The sequence below is a fragment of the Juglans microcarpa x Juglans regia genome, chromosome 3D (genome assembly GCF_004785595.1).
Source record: "Juglans microcarpa x Juglans regia isolate MS1-56 chromosome 3D, Jm3101_v1.0, whole genome shotgun sequence".
Taxonomy (NCBI): domain Eukaryota; kingdom Viridiplantae; phylum Streptophyta; class Magnoliopsida; order Fagales; family Juglandaceae; genus Juglans; species Juglans microcarpa x Juglans regia.
Window position 1 is genome coordinate 21,706,942 of NC_054598.1, and position 17,543 is coordinate 21,724,484.

General features: G+C 35.4%; 2 protein-coding genes across 2 annotated transcripts; both read left to right on the plus strand.

Moving 5' to 3' along the window:
* The first annotated feature begins 276 nt into the window (after window positions 1-276).
* Window positions 277-9,606, plus strand: LOC121255133. Its single transcript, XM_041155413.1, has 3 exons — window positions 277-352; window positions 736-1,637; window positions 9,550-9,606. The coding sequence occupies exons 1-3, from the start codon at window positions 277-279 to the stop codon at window positions 9,604-9,606; spliced, it is 1,035 nt and encodes a 344-aa protein (XP_041011347.1).
* Window positions 9,607-14,590: 4,984 nt separating this feature from the next.
* Window positions 14,591-16,775, plus strand: LOC121255330 (transcription factor TCP7-like). Its single transcript, XM_041155592.1, has one exon. It carries the CDS (start codon window positions 15,027-15,029, stop codon window positions 15,819-15,821), a length of 795 nt encoding a protein of 264 aa, XP_041011526.1. The 5' UTR covers window positions 14,591-15,026; the 3' UTR covers window positions 15,822-16,775.
* Window positions 16,776-17,543: the final 768 nt, after the last annotated feature.

Below are 17,543 nucleotides of genomic sequence, written 5' to 3' on the forward strand. Positions count from 1 at the left end.
TTCATTAGGAACCCAAAACATGTAGAATGATCAGCCCATTATTTCCTCACATGTTGGAGTTTATTATATATTTTCCGAGTTTATTACCACCAAATAGAAAGTCTTAAATGATGCTTCCTAAATTCATGGCAAAGAATATCGATAGACTTTTTAGAAGATTTTGGTGGGGTTATGAGGAGTCTCAAAAGAAAAAATTCACTCCTAAATCATGGCATTCTATATGTCTTCGAAAATCCATAGGAGGCCTAGGCCTCAAACAGATTAACCTTTTCAACAATGCTCTTGTTTCCAAACTTGCCTGGTTCTTCCTCAATGGTCCCAATAGACTTTGGAAAGAAGCTATCTCAAAGAGGTACCTTAACAATAGTTGCTTCCTTGATGTACTCCCAAAACCAACTTATTCTCCTTTCTGGAAATCTCTTTTAAATCAAAGAGAATTTATTAGGCAAAGTATATGTTTCCAGATAAACAATGGGGCTTCCGCTAGAGTTTGGATTGATCCTTGGATTCCAACCCTACCATCTTATATCCCTATCCCTAATCCAAACCTGACAGTTGTTGATCATACAATGTTTGTCTCTGAACTGATCCTTGAATAGCCAAGATGCTGGAATATCCTACTCCTTAATACTCTCTTCTCTGAAAATACTTTGAAGGAAATTCAAAAAATTCCTCTAGCAAACTACAATTTCCAATTCATTCCTGATAAAGCCAAATGGATCCATCACTCCTCAGGAGTCTTCTCTGTTAAGTCGGCTTATGCAGCTCTAGCCAATGAAAATGACCATGCTGTGAACATAAATCATGCCATTAACTGGAAAAATTTGTGGAAGTTGAAAGTACAGGACAGACTCAAAATGCTCCTTTGGAAGATCAGTCCAAATCTCCTTCCAACAAAAGCTCTCATCAGCACTGTTCTCAACCTGGAACCAGACCTTATTAAATGCCCCTTATGCAATACTGAACAAGAGAGCCTCCATCATTTATTCTTCAACTGTATCTTCTCTAAAGTGGTATGGAGACAATCAAAATGGCCTATTGATATATCCTCCTTTGCCACCCAACCAATGGATGTTTGGACTAATATTATTTTGAGCCCTTCGAAAAATCTCAACGTTCCTGAAGAAGAAATCCAGGAATTCCAAAACTTTGCTATCATAGCCATGGACAATCTCTGGCTCCATAGAAACAAGGTAGATCACAAGCAAGCTGAACCTTCTATTCAAAGCTATGTGACCTCAGTTTCCAGATCATATACTCAGCATTGCAAAGCTTGGGCAGCAAAAAATATCCAAATGGGAATTAATGAGGTAAGATATCCTGTCGGTAGCCATCTTCTTACTTTTGATGTTGCAATCCGTAAGGAGGGCTCCATATTAGCCTCCATTTGCTGGAAAGACAATGGTGAAGTTCTATTCGCCATTATAGACCTGATCAACAAGGTTAACTCAAACCTAGGAGAAGCTAGTGCAGCTCTTATGGCCATTAAAGAAGCTGCAAGACTAAAGCTGGAAAATATTATTGTGGGAGGAGACTCAGATGTTACAATTCAAGCCATCTCCAACACCTCTTACATCCAAGAATTGAATTTAAGTCCAGTCATAAACGATATTAGACATCATCTTAATTCATTCAAGGTATGGACAATAAGAAAAATTCATCGATCCAAAAATTGATACTCACACAACCTAGCGCACTGGACAGCGTCAACGCAAGCCTTTGGAAACATTCCTCTGATCCAAATTCTAGCATCCTTATTATAATTCCATAGTGGCAAAGATCCACCTTTGTAACTGTAAACTTATTATTCCCATTTTTCATGTACTGAACTATATTTTATGTTTATAATATATTTCTAGTAACTTGCGAAAAAAAAAAAAAAGTCTTAAAATTAAGCTTGTCGTGTTTTTTTTTTTTTTAATAATAAAAAAAAACAACCGCCAAATCATTTTCAATAATGAGTAAAAAAACAAAATTTAAAATATATACTAAAAATATGAAGACTTTTCTCTCAAAGAGATGGAGCCAGGGTCCAGACATCCCAGTCACTCCTAGCCCTAGGGTGGTCAGCCACCTTGGAACCTCCAACTCCAAGAAGGATAATGCTAGAATGCACACCATCCGTTTATCCATATAATTTTTTTAAATTTTTATATAAAATATAATAAATAATTAAAATTTTTAAATTTAAAAATAATAATAATATTAAAAAATAATATTCTAATAATATTTTATTCAACTTTTAACTTTCATCTCATCTCATCTCACTATCCAAACGATACCTAAATGTACATTCCAAATATACACACTGCAATTTAAATAAATTTTTTCTTTCTTTTTTTTTAATTTAAGTATATTTTAAACATCTATAGTTATTAAAAATAAATAAAATATTTAATAGACACATTTAAAAATCATACCAACGTTTTCTCCAAGAATGGATAGGCCTTATATTGTTTGAATTTCCAAATCATTTCCAATATTGTTTAATTTTTATTTTTTTTATTAATATTTAGTTTGGTGTAGGTTTGTCTTTAATGTATTTTTTGAAAAAGATACCCTCGTGTCGATTTTTATTCATCGCAAATAAACTAATATATAAAGCGGTATTATAAAGACATTTTAACCTGCATAAACTGACAGTCGTCAGGACTGGCCGAGGACAAATGAAAAACCTATTAGTGGCAATGCTACGTAAATAAACACATGGAGAGGTGTCAATTTAGTATGACCTGGCAGGAGTGGACAAACTCACGGACTGGCTTAATTTAAAGGGAGGAGGGGTAGTACCAAGTCCACGCGCCTTGACGGCGGGGATAAATGCCACGCATCGGCCCGTAACACGTTTTAGATTGTATGGCATGGATGAGACCTTCAGCATCCCCCACCAGCTCATACACCACAACTCTTTACCATACTCTGAGTTGGTATAATAGCAGGAAAGCAAGGCCTGTGCATGCTTTCAATTTTTCAAAGACACTTAAAAAAAATCAAACAAAAAGTAGTAGACTTTCAAAAGAAGAGTTTTGCGTTTGGATATTGTGATAAATTGAGTTGAGTAATTAATAATAATATTTTGTAAATTTCATTGAGATGGATTTAGGCTTCGTTTGAAACTATAAATCATCTCAACTCATCTCAATTTATCATTATAACTTTTTCAAATCCCAATACAAAATATAATAAACAATTCAACTTTCTCAAATCCTAAAATAATAATAATATTAAAAAATAATATTTTAACAATATTTTATCATCTCAACTCAACTCAACTCACTTCAACATCCAAACACAACCTTAATATTGTTAAGTTGAAATACATGAAATAGGTAGTGATAGGTTTAACTTTTTTTTATAAAAATTTGAAAAAATAATAAGTTTCATTAATGATTGGTTTGAGAGGAGTTGAGTTGGGTCCAACTAGGCCTGTGCAAGAAGCACGATGGGCAGATCAACCCGCACGTCCCGATTGGACCTAACCCGATAAAGTTGGGTTGACATCAAAAGTTGATTTCGACACCATCGAACCAGATGAAATTCTAGCCGTCATTCGTAACCCGACTATTAAAACCCGTTTTTAAGCTTCTCTTTCACCTCTACATCAAACCCTACCCCCTACCTCCTTCTTCTCCTTCCCCTTCCCCTTCCCCTTCCCCTTCTGTATGACTTGGTTTTGGATCTACGAAGGAAGCCAAAGACCGATAGTACAAGAGTGAGATGGCGTCGATAAGGATGGTGGTGATGGCCTCGAGGTGGTAGACATGGGATTTGATGGGTTGGATGTAGAGGGAGAAAATGAGGAAAGAGAGAGGGAGGGTGGAGAGGGCAAAGATGGAAGGGAAAAGTTGTTTGTTTTGGAGGAAAATCTTGAGGGCAATGAAGAGGTTGGAAAGGGGAGGAGGGAAACAATGGGGCTGGGGTTTTGGAAGAGAACATCTTCCCTTTCCAACATATTTTATAAATAGAGATCTACCCAAAAGCAGTTGATTTATAAGTTCATCATCATTCTCGTTCTTTATAGGCATTCACATCTTTTTTTTAGGGAGATAGTATTCGTAAATATGAGACTGAAAGAGGTTGCTGCTGTAGAAAACAATGTCCAGAAAAAACCATGACCAAGAGCATGCCATTAAATCACGGCCATGGCAATGAAAAAGCTGCTTGGAGAAGAGGGGATGTGGTGATGGAGTTCGGAGTGGTGGGTTCTCTTTGACAATCTCACTCATTGAAATTTCCAGCACTTTCTCCATGTCCCTGGATGCTTGACCAACATTCTGCTCCACCAAAGCTGTATATTCAGGCTCGACCCGACCCAAATGGTCCAGGTCGATTTGGTTCAGGTTGGCACCTTTTTTTTAACTAGTCGAGCAGGGTCAGGTCCAAACCCGACTTGGTCTGGTCAGGTTGCAGGTCTAGGCCCAACAACCAAACACTAGACTCCATTTAGATGCGAATGTGATTTCAGATAATCTGAGTTGAAATGTGAATAATAGTGTTTTGTAGATCTCATTAAGATATATTTGAATATAAATATATTGAGATTTGTATTTGAATGTATGAACTAGATTAAGATGAGTTTTAACATTTTTATGGGAAGTTGAAAAAGTAGTGGATCCCATCAATGATTTGTTTGAGATGAGTTGATCATATATGCTCGCCAACCAAACACAGCCTTATCCATTATTCTTTTAAGTTTTTGAACGGTAGTATCTAATCATTAGATGATAAATAATAATTGATAAATATTTTCTAATCATTTAATGCTAAGTAATGCTATTGTTGGGAATAAAATTAGCCATAAAAAATAAAGCTCAAGAATAAGGCCAAGAATCAAGCCTAGATATAAGGCAAGTTGACTACGTAAAAGGAAACGACTTCTTAAGGCAAGTGTGACTCAATCATTTCACAGAAGGAAATAGATTTTTATAAAGAGAGAATCTCCTCAGATTTAGAAGGATTCCACTACTCACAAGACACCTCAAATTTCCTCTCCACAGAAAGATGACATCTCCTTCAACCTTCAGGTCTTTTACTTTTATCCATTGTACTGAGAGATATGCGAGGTCATGAGAGACTTTAAAATTACCCATTATAGTAGATTCCACTACAAATAATCCGTGGACGTAGACTTTTATGTTGAACCATGTAAATTCGTGCATCTCTTCCTTTATATATTTATCGTGGACAAACGTTCAAGTACCATATCGACGCCCAAACCACCATCATGGGCTTTCGACAACGTCATCGTTGCCTGAATCACCTCCCCATGCTAGCGATAACTCTTTCTCCTATTTCGGCCTATGGTGCGAATTTACGCATTAACAACCACAAACCACATATTCATTCCACTATATAAAATTGACACTTTTATAAAATTTACGTATTAGCAGCCATAAACCACATACACTTTTTCAAAAAAAAATTTACTAAAAGTTTAAAATAGCCCCAACATTCTAATATTTTATTCAATATAATTTTATTAATATAGAAAATCCCCCCCCCCCCCCAACTCAAAAAAAAAAAATTTATAATCCCATATATTTTTTAAAATTTTCTAGATTTTCAATATACTTAGAAATGTATCTCTCCAATTTTTTTTCTTATAGTTCCTAAATTTTGTATAATTTATATATAATATCTGTTTTCAAGGATGTGGTCTCACCAAAATTAAATTAAAATTAGAATTTTTTGTTATACAATGATAGGTTTCTTAAATGTATGGAGTTCAAATTGAAATTAATACAAAAAAAATCATTTAAGGCTGATAATCTATATGAAAAATAGTTGAGAGGTTTTATCCTCTAGACTCTATTAAGTAAGAAAAAAAATTTATTTAAGGTCTCAATTATAACATTATATGTTTAATGTGATACGAAAATATCTAGATTTTACATAAAATTTAATAAACTAACTTACATACTAGAATAAAAGATGATATTCTAAAAGATCACTTGATAGTCTTTATGAAAAAAATAAATTCTAAATATATCATTACAAAAATAATAATGGATGGATATTAGTTTATGAAACATTATTGTAAAAAATCTAAAAAATATATTAAATTGTACTTTTACAATCTTATTTCTACATATATGTAGCAAATCATTGAGATTCTATTTTATATATAGTAATGTATTTATGATTTTTTAATTTTTATTTATTTTACATAAATATGTCATACAGTAAAAAAGCCGGCCCCTCAAAAAAATTTCTAGTTTTGCCATTGGATAGGAGTGTGGCGTGTAGAATTTTTCCTTCAATACAGCATGATATAAGGACGATGAGAAAAAAAGATGGTTTATGGTACTTCTCACTTCAAAAACTGTGGGGGAAACTTGGTCGACTAGTCTCTCAAACCTCTATGATGAATAGCATCATCAGACCATAAGCAGTTGAAGTAAGGGGAGGGTCTAACGAGTAAAGATTCATACCAAATTCCCTTCAGTTAGGTTCGGTTCGGTCATTAGGAAAACTGACTCTTTGAGTTACGGGTAATTGTAAGATGATCAGGAGACAATGGTTTTGATGAAGACAATGGCATCAACATGTACATGATCTGTTGCCTGGGTGGCTCAGGCATTGTTTTGCGATTTCTGTCCTTTTATTTGTTCGTTTCTTAACTTTCTGTTTTTAAAATGATTTTTTGGCTTTTAATTAAATATTTTCTAGTTTTTTCCATTTTTTTACAAGCGACACGTTGTCAGTGACACTGACGTGGCCTATGGCTAAACATTTTCTTAAAATTATTTTAGAAACTATATAAAATTTTAGAATAAAAATAAAAAATTGCAAGATTTTTAAAAATAGAAAAAGTAAACAGGAGTGGCTTGCAAACCAAATGTATCCAGTCCTCATGACTCAAACTTAGGACTGTAAATGAATCAATCTACTCGATAGCCCGCTCAGTACTTGTTCGGTTAAACTCGAATCAAACTCAATTCGTGAAAAAAAAAGTTCGTTCGCTAAAGCAGATACCCGCTCAAATTATAAATGATACATACCCAGCAAAACTCGACTCGGCTCATCTAAGGCTCGTTAAGGCTCGCTCGTTTATGCTCGAGTCGACTCGTTAACCCGACTCGATTAAAACTCATTCATATATTGATAAATATATACATACACATATGTATATATACACACATATATGTAGTAACTAATAATATAAGCATACCACTTTTATAATTAAATATATAATATATAATCTAATTATTTATGTCTATATAGTGAATATATACTTTATAGGTATATTTTATAATTTCTATAATAATTAGTAGATAAAATTTAATAATTTTATATACTAGTATATAAGAATTATATATGAAATAGATATATGATATCATATTAAGTGTATGTATTAATAATATATGTAGGCATATAATATATTGTTATTTTAGATAAATATCAACTAGTTAGATATTAATTATTTATAAATTTTTTAAAATTTTATAATTCAATAGAGGTTCTATTTGTTAGTTATATAAATTCAATATTAGATTTTTATTTATTTATTTTATTTTATTTATTAATTATTAAATCTTAATAAAAAAAATACACAATTCGAGCTCGAGCTCGAGCTTGAGTTGAGTGTTTAGCTTATCGAGCCGAGCTCGAACGAAGAATAAAAAAAATCTCGAGCTTGAGCTCGTATATTGAGTCCAGTCGAGCTCGGCAAGCCAAAGACCGGCTCGGCTCGGCTCGTTTATAGCTCTACTCAAATTACTCGACTAGCTCATGAGCCGAGTCTAGTTGGATCAAAATACGAGTTCAAGCCGAATCGAGCTATTTTTCTATCTTTATTTGCACTCTGTAATAAGCTTAAGTCAAGTTAAGTTATTTATTGAATTTTGCTCATATTCTTTTAGAATATTTTTTAATTTATTTTTGAATAGACCCTAATGAAATTTTAACTTGTCGATATTTATTCCTAATAACAATATATTATATATTTACATAAGTTACATATTAGTAATATATATATAAATGAGTGGTTCTTTAACAAACTTAAACTAAGTGGAGTCAAGCTTGATCGAGAGTACATATCATTTACTAATTCAGGAAATTTCTGTTTTCACAATCGAACTTTTATTTTACGAGTATTTGAGCTCGACTCGAATGTAACCGAATGAATAGCAGGCGAGCAATCGTACATACCTATTTATTTACAATCCTATTGAGAATATAAATAATAGCAAGATTCACGGTTAAGAAGTAACTATCGATGCAATATATATATATATATATATATATATTGATAAATTTAGTGTATATCTATATATCTATATCCGAGGTGAGCTTTTCGACCATAGGTATGATTCTTAATAAGGGTGTGCATCCGGACCGGTTTTGGATTTGAGTAAGTTATTTTGTGTAGATATTTTTATGTTGTGTTTAAAGTTAAATGCACTTTGAATTTGAGTAAGTGGGTTTGGATTTGTGTGGGTTGTTGGTTCGTTTAAAAATGGATAAGAGAGTCATTGATCTGTTTTTGGTTTGTTTAATTTGGGTAAAAATAGTATATACAAATCTAATATTGTGTTTGTTTGCCGATAATATGACCAAAATGACTCGCTTATTGTGACCTGCAAGAAGCTGAGTTTATTAGCTCAAAGAGAGAGAAAAGAAAAAGAAAGACAGAAGCCATGCACTTTGCCTAGCTGTTATCTGATCTGTTGACAAAATCTTTTGCAATTAAAACCTGCATGGTGCATTTTCTTGAAGCCCCATGTTTTATATTTTAGGGGAGATTTGATACTGATTTTCATTTGTTTTGATTGTCTTAACATTTTTGCAAGGCAACCTGCTGCAAGTTAATTGAATGCTTTTATTATTTGCAAACGTGGCCTTGTTTGTATTTTGTTTTGCTGCTTGTATTCAGTCTCTGATCTCTTGGAGATACTGAACAACATACTTTGATCTAGCTAATTGGAAATACACTTAAATAACTATTGGAGAGATTGTCAAAGATTTTTAATTGAATCATTGAAATATTTGTTCTCAGGGATCATGCATTTTGTTACATCGGGTTAGTATAGCAAAACATTTGTCTTGAATTATTTGATAAGAAGGCAGCTGGCTGATTTATTTGATATTTAACCTTCAATTGCAGGAGATCTACATTGGAAGCAAGTTTCTTTCAACGTAAATTCAAATTGGCAGGTATAAAAAGCAAAAGAGACTTTTTTTTTAGCACCTAGTAAATCTGGTTATTCTTCGTAGTTCTGTTGCATGATCACAAACAACAAATCTGTTTTCCTCTACCATGTGTGTTGCTTATCTTTGTGAATCATTATTTGCAATTCCTATATGAGAATAGAAATGACAACAGGTTGTAGCTAAAATGAAAAGCAAGTACATGGTAGGAACATTCACCAAAAAGAAGAAATGTAAGCTAAGCTTCATAACAAAAAATAAGCTACTTGGTGTATTAGATTAATTATTGTAGTGTCTTTGTGAGGTTTTGTTTCAAGTTTTATTCTCTTGTTCTTTTTGACTTATTGTTTCTAATCATTATAGTTTTCAATTTTCTATTGTAATTGATGTTGTTGGCAGCTTATGGAGAGACAATCTAGTAGAAAATTTTCCCCCAATTCTAGATTCAAGATGTGAAGACTAATGCATTTTGTTCTTTGTAAATTTATGTTTTAGTTTAATTAGTTGTGATGTATTAATATTTCTTTTGTTCTTTGTAAATTTATGTTTTGCATTGTGTGGTAACAACAATATTATTTATTTATTTTGTTCCTTAATTAATTTTTTTTTTATAAAAATCTTTTAAAAAGTGTTTAAATTATTTTTTAAAAAAAATTTGGGCAATTTAAGCATATCAGATTTTTTTTTTTTTTTTAAAAAAACAAGTGCTATAAAAACATTTTTTTAAGTTTAGTCTTCTTTTAAAAAAAAAATATTGACAACCCGGATTAAAGTGAAAAATCCGGATTATGCATGTAGTGAACAATCCAGATTATAGTGAAAAATCCGGATATCCGGTTACAAACTGGATATCCGGATTGGATCCGGTTATCCGCCCAATCCGGGCGGATAACCGCCTGGCTTTTACCATCCGGATCCGGTTATGGCTGGATATCCGGATCCGAATCTGGATGCACACCCCTAATTCTCATATATGAAAGGAGGGAAAGTTGAACTAGATTATTAGTACCGGCCTTAATGTTGGTATCGAATAAAGAAATTCACATTTCTAAGGAATTCATCCTACTCGCCAAGAACAACCATGCATCCTCCAAACCTATAGTTACATAAGATAAAGAAATAAGACCGCTGTGGGACGGTTCCATCTAAATATGTTGTTGAACAGTAACTAATGGCCAAGATGTCTTTACGATGGCTAAGCCAATATTATCAGTGCTCTCATGATGCTCTTAATTAGCTGCTGTACGGTGTTTTTAAAATTAAAAATCAAGCCCGAACTTCTCTCTCGAGGAAAATCCTCCCCCTTCTCTCTAAACACTCTAAAACTTCAGATCGAATGAAAGGGGGTAGGAGTTTCGGCTCCTCCCCCCTCTTTCTCCTTCCCCTCCCCCTTCTCGTTTGTCCATGTCATTTTCTGTGTAGTGTTTTTTGGGTTTATTTTTTTTGTTTTTCAGGCCGAATAAGGGAGGATCGACGTTCGGGTCTTTGCAGCCGTCACCCTCCTACACCCGCCCCATCGGGATGAAACCTAGCCGCCGATCTTCAAGACCACCAAATTTGGCGTTCATCGGAGTGGAGCGTAGCCTGCACGCGCGGGACGAAGCTTCGGATCTCGTCGACGCGTGCCCATCACGCGCCACCACGGAGCTCTCTGCCGATGCCACGCTCGGCATCTCTGGACTCCTTGACTCCGGGGCTTCCAAGATTGACCGTCGGTTTTCCTCCCCGAGTGACTAGTACCCTGCAAGCGCCACTGCCGACGCATCGTGCACTGTTCATTCGCTTGGATCTTCTGTTTCTTTGTTGTTCTATTCCAGTTTTTGATATGTTTGTTTTTGTGTTCTTGTATTCTTTTGTTGACCCAAGTAAGGTGTGGTGCCTTTGGATCGTCTGTAATCTGGGGCAAGAGCTATTCGAGAGTGGGGGGCGATGTCATGGCCGGTGATATCGTACGACCAGTGTTTGCACGTAGGTGCTGCTTACGTAGTGGAGGCTGTTGTGTCCGTGCGTGAGCTGGGTGCTCGTGCCGTCGGGGCTCGAGATGCCAATGCCTGCGGTGGCGTGACGTTCGGGTCACACTAAGGCTTGTGGTTTTGTAGTTTAGTTGTTAGTTAGTAGTTGTTAGTTGTTAATATGTTTTATTTGTTTTATTTGTTTTCTTGTAATTTTAGTTTTTAATAAAATAGAAATAGGCTATTGGATTTAGTGTCCATATCAGTGTCCCGTACTTTTCCTCCCTAGGAGGATAGAGGGCCTTCAGGTTCTATTTATAGAATGCTTTCTCTGTTACGAGAGAGTTTATTGAGGAGTTAAAGACAATGTCCGCTACAAAGAAATTTGTGTGTGGGGAAGCCCCAGAGCTTATACGTAGTTGGCTTATAGTCTAGATTTTTTCATATATTGATAAGTCACAGTTGTAACTTCGGTTCATTAATAAAATGACACTATTTTCATAAAAAAAAAAAAAAAAAAAAAAAAAAAAAAAAAAACAACAACAACAACTAGCTGTTGTAAGCTATACTATTCAATTCTAATAGAATTAGTAGAAAGTATTCTCAGGTATGAGCCATTCTCGTATATTCGATATATGAATAGTAGTAAAAAAATAATAATAAAATATTAAATAGTAGTAAAAAATAAGTAAAAAGTAATAATAAAATAATAAATAATAGTGAGGTATTTTAAAAATATTTGAGATATTCTCAGTACCTAAATTGAGTTGATATATTTGGAATGGGAAGTAATCTCATATTATTTTATTATTATTTATAAATAATTTATTTCTTTATTATTAATAAAAAATTATTTAAAATCATCTTAATATTTAAACGCAGTCTAAATTTCTACCCAGAGATATGAACTTCTCACAGTCACTCTGATCACTATTTCATAAAATAATGAAGGAAGTCATTTTTATAGAATATTTGATGATTATGTGTACTTGGGATGGATTTCGTTGAATCTGTGTTCTTTGAGAGATGCTCTAGTGTAGCCGTAATATTGGATGATCTACTTTAAATGATGATCGTTTATCTTATCCTTTAACTAAATACTTAATTTTGTCTATCAACATAATCTCATATGCACATTCACGTGCGGTTTTGATAGGAAATTGGTATGAAAGTTAAATAAAATATTATTAGAATATTATTATTATTATTTTAAAATTCGAAAAAGTTAAATTTTTTATTATATTTTGTATAGAAAGTTAAAAAAATTATAATGATGAGATGAGATGAGATAAACTAAAATACTTCTTGTATCTAAAAAGAGCCATCTCGTCACGTCACTTTTTCATTGTGGGAATTACTTTTTTATCAAATACTTGTACAATAATCGTGCATTTTGAGTTTAACATTACTATCTGTGCCATCAATTCCCAAAGTAATTCTTAGAAGCCAGAGATGCAGAAATCAAAAGGGTAACTTGTAGGCTACTAATTTAGTTAGTAAAATTCTTTATTTGGATATTCTAATTGCATTCTACAAAGATAGTTAGAATTAGATGAAAGAAAGTTACATCTTGTCCTACCTTGTTAGGTCTTCCCCGAACCAAGAGATGTGAAAGAGAAAGAGATCAGAGATTGATGATGCCATAAGAATCTTAGAAATGTAAGTTGGTTTAGATTGGTTGATACATATCATAACTGAGTGAAGCTAATTTTCATTTTAATGAAGTGAACTCCAATTCAAATCAAACTCCTTGTACAACCAAACCAACCATATTACAACACTGGCTTACAAACCATTGTTTGTATGCCCAGTTGGATTGGTTGAAGTTGTACTAGGTCGTCACAGCTCGATTAGAGCAGTATAATTATACTTATAAATTAGCGTCGAGGAGAAGAGAGCAGATAAAAAAAAATATAAAATATAATGCAAGTCAAAAATGATAATTCTATGTTCACCTAAATTTTCAGATAATTTTGATGGACATATCTTTGATAATTTTAAAGGAGTTTTGCTAGCTATGCATCAGTCACTATTCATTTTTAAATCTTATATTTTACAATTTTTTCTTTATTTTTTTATAAGATGTATGGTGTGTACAGTGAATAATAACTTATAAAAGGAATAATTCATCCTAAAGCTACTAAGAGAAGAGTTTTTATTTTTTAATTTATAATGACATAGTAATCAACAATAGAAAATTAGGATTGACTATTCAATTACATCATGGAAACAAAAGAAGAGACAAGTACAAGGACCACTGAGAAGGCCAGAGGTACGAAAGATACTCACCACACAACTCAACCAACAACAACCTCAACCCGCATCCACATTTCGTAGGGTTATTCTACATTTTGCTAGTTACTGGTGATTTGGCACATCAAATCTTATATTAATACTCACATAAATTTTTTATTAAAAAAATAAAAAAATACCTTATATTTAATATTCGTGTGCGAAATTACTTATAATAAAATTTTTCTTTCCACATTTGACTTAAGTTTAAAGTATCTAATTCCCATTAAGCCTTTTCAGGAGACATGATGGTTCACATATATAATAGATTTGAGACATAATTTATTTGGAAATAAGGAGATCAATATATAGTTTATTTATACATTTTTTTAATCTCTTTTTACTAATTTGTTTTAAAATTGAGATTAGTTATTTGGATTCTAAAATTAAAATAAAAGAATATCCAGTAGTTTTAATGAAATGACATAATTTTATTTATTTATTTAGTACAAAATTGGTTATAAAATACCTTTACATTAGCGTTTCAACAAGGCATAAAGGGCATCATTGCTTTATTGGAATTATCCTACACTTTAATTAAAGAATAATTCTACTTATTATCCTCATATATCATACATCACATCTATTTTAATTTTTTTTCCTATAACAAATATGTAATGTATGGATGATAAGTAGAATAATTTAATTAATTTAATAAAAATAAAATAAAATAATAAAAAATAATTTTAAAATATGAAAAATGTATGATCTGAAATGACGAGCATAATTCCTTTTTGCCAAATGGGGTAACTTCAACGTTAAAGGGCAGTCTGATGGTGCTGAGACGAGTGTCATGGATGGTTTCATAAGCACAAGGGAGTAGTCGTGATTCGTGACTCGTTGGTGGTAGAAATGAGATAGCTTAAAAATAGACAAAAAGAGAGATGGAAATTTCATAAGCACGTGGCTTGACCATAATAACAACAACAATTGATAACCGCGGACTTGGGAACTGTTGTGTGCTACGGAGGCTGTCAAAATATATAGGCCGAAACTTCTCGGGACCAACTGAACTGCTGGGTTTTGGATGGATGGATCCTATACACGACACTGTTTTTTCAATTTGAAATTTTTTTTTAACAAAAAAGTACGGCACCGGAGTGGGGCCCGTTCCTCCCAAGACTTTAAAAATCCCTCTGCCCATTGATTTGTTGGGGTGGGATGTCGATCCGCTCTCGGAAGAGGCGCGTAAAATGCACGTTTCAACAAAACCAAAAACACATTGAATGATAGAGAAGACGAGGAAGAGGAGCAGGAGAAAACTAAGCAAAAGACACAATTGGAAAGACAAGGTGAAGGAAGGGAGGGAGAGGGAGGGTGAGCTGGTGGTGTGGTGTGGTGTTGTGTAGTGTTAGATGAGGGACCCACCACCCATGTGCCACCCCTCCTGTCTCCACCAGCTCCTGCCTCTCAATCATTAGTCTCTCTGTCTCCCCTCCCAAACACTCTCTCTCTCTCTCCACCCTCCAAACTATACCTTCTCTCTTTCTCTCTCCGTAGCCATTGCTGATACAACACACTCTCCTTTTTTTTAAAAAAAAAAACAAATAAAAACAGCTGTCCCTCTGTCTCTCTCTCTCTCTCTCTGTGCGTGTCTCTCTCTCTCTCTAGGTCTACCGAAGACGAAGACCCATGTCTAATTCCGACGTAGCCAATAACGTTGTCACCAACGGCGCCCTATTGGACCCCAGGCAGCAGCCCCCCTCCAACGGTGCTCTCTCCGTCAAAAAGCCCCCCTCTAAGGACCGTCACAGCAAAGTTGATGGACGTGGCAGGCGCATCCGCATGCCCATCATCTGCGCTGCCCGTGTCTTCCAGCTCACTCGTGAGCTCGGTCACAAGTCCGACGGCCAGACCATCGAGTGGCTTCTCCGCCAAGCCGAGCCCTCTATCATAGCCGCCACTGGAACCGGAACCACCCCCGCCAGCTTCTCCACCGTCTCCGTCTCCGTTAGAGCTGGCGGCGGCTCTACCTCCCTCTCTTCTTCTACCACTTCCTCGTCCCTCTCCCACTCTATGGACCACAAGCCCTTGCTGGGCCCAGCTCCCTTCATCTTGGGAAAGCGCGTCCGGGCCGACGAGGACGGCGACGGAAAGGACGAGGGCTCCGGCGTCAACGTGGGTCATTCTATGGGCTCCGTACTTGGGTCCGCTGCTTCCGGTGGGTTCTGGGCGGTGCCTGCGAGACCCGACTTCTGGAGCTTCGCTGCTGCGCCGTCGCACGAGATGGTGGTGCAGGCGCAGGCGGCGCAACAGCAGCAACCGTCCATGTTTGTAACCCATCATCATCATCATCAGCAGCAGCAGCCGATGGGCGAGGCGTCGGCGGCTAGAGTGGGAAATTACCTTCCGGGACATCTGAATTTGCTGGCTTCGTTGTCGGGCGCGCAGGGAAGTTCGGGTCGGAGAGAGGACGACCCTCGTTGAGTAATCAAGTCTCGTTTTGTGCTGTAGTGGTGACAGTGGCGGCGGCGGCGGGGTTCGTAATTTGGTATATAAAACATATATGTATGTTTATTGCTCGTTTCCTTTTTCGCGTGTCAGTGAAGTGGATTTTTAGTGAATTTTTTTAGGGTTAGGTTTTTTAGCTTTGAGTGAAGGAATTAGGGTTTGTGGAGATTTGGAAAATTATGTGTGGATGAATGGCAATCCATTAGGGGATTCGCCACTCTGTTTGAAGATTAATTAGGGTTTAGGGTCCACATTTATTTAGGCTTTGGGGGGGTTTTTGTTGGAGGATGGAGTGAGTCAAGTATCAGGGGTTTGTACTTCACAATTGAAGGTACAAAGGGTGTTTCTGAAGTAGGGCGCTTATGCAAAATCTAGCCCAATAATTATATAATTTGTGGCATCTCGGGAACATATTTAAGATTGCGGTCTCTGGTTTTGGTGCTGCTTGCTCGTATAAAACTCAACCTCGACATTCTCAAGACTATGCTTGCAACTTGGGACTTGAAGATTGTGTTTTTGCAGAAGTACATTGCATTTCTTTACAATTGTGTACAACCACAACGGGTGAACTCAATTCAATTCTTCCTGTACTTGTTGGAATATGGTGGTGTGCGAGAAAAGCTAACTGCTTTGCTGCTTTTGGGCACTTATGAAGATGAGAAACCGTGGTTCTGGCTCTCCCTTTGGCTTTCATGCTCTATGTTGAATGTAACAGTCTCGACGGTAACTGGGTGTGTGAAAGTAAGAAAAAAAAAGAAGCTCTGGTTCCTCTCTGTATGACCTCTGCGTTTGAGAATTTGCTCAGTATTCTTAGCCATTTCTTAGATTTATCCGCGTGAAAAATAATGTGTTCTCTTCTCTTCTCTTGTATGTAAGTGGATTGTTTTTGGGTGCCTATGGTGTGAATAAAAAAACCCATCTGTTTCTCCCCATCGTGTGCTATTTAATTTCTAATTTCTTCTCTTTCAATGCATATATGACGTTTTACTGCTGCTAATTGTATCAAATCTGTTTTGCTTACTTTGTATGCCTTTGTAGCACTAATTTCTCTTGAATGTTCAACAACTATTTGTGAGAATTTGGGGGGGAAAGCATGTAATGCACATAACTTCAGGAGATAGAAAAGTCTGAGGAGTTGATTCCGTTGGTTTCTCTTCTGCTGTTCACATTTCTGCTGCTGAGAACGTAACGCTATAATGCAACTCTTTTAGGGAAACGCTATTGTCTGTGATTCATAGACCAGCTTTTGCTGTCCATAAAGATTGAAAGTTTGGTGAAGTTGCATTGGAAGTTGGAGCTGCAATAGCACTTGTCCATCTTGGTCTTCATGTCATTGACACTGCCTCGTGGAAATCTGGAGTGTTTTCCCTTGGTTTTCTAATTCCAAAATTCATTGATGCGGACGTACATCTCATTCAATGCGCAATTTATTGGACTTTTGGGTTGCCCATTCTCTGTATGTATATATAAATGGCTCTGGAATTTGCTGGCGACCTCTGCCCCTGCATTCTCACATTTACTTTCCGGGCAAGTATCCAACTTTCAGTTGTTCTGACGGTAAATCTTGGTTCCCCAATCTCTTCACCGGACGGTATAAACTCGAACTTTTATACTTTAGATTTTATAATTTTAGTCAAATAGATTTGGACTTTTTGAAGGGTATTTATAAGTTAACTTCTTAAATACAAAGACACTTAA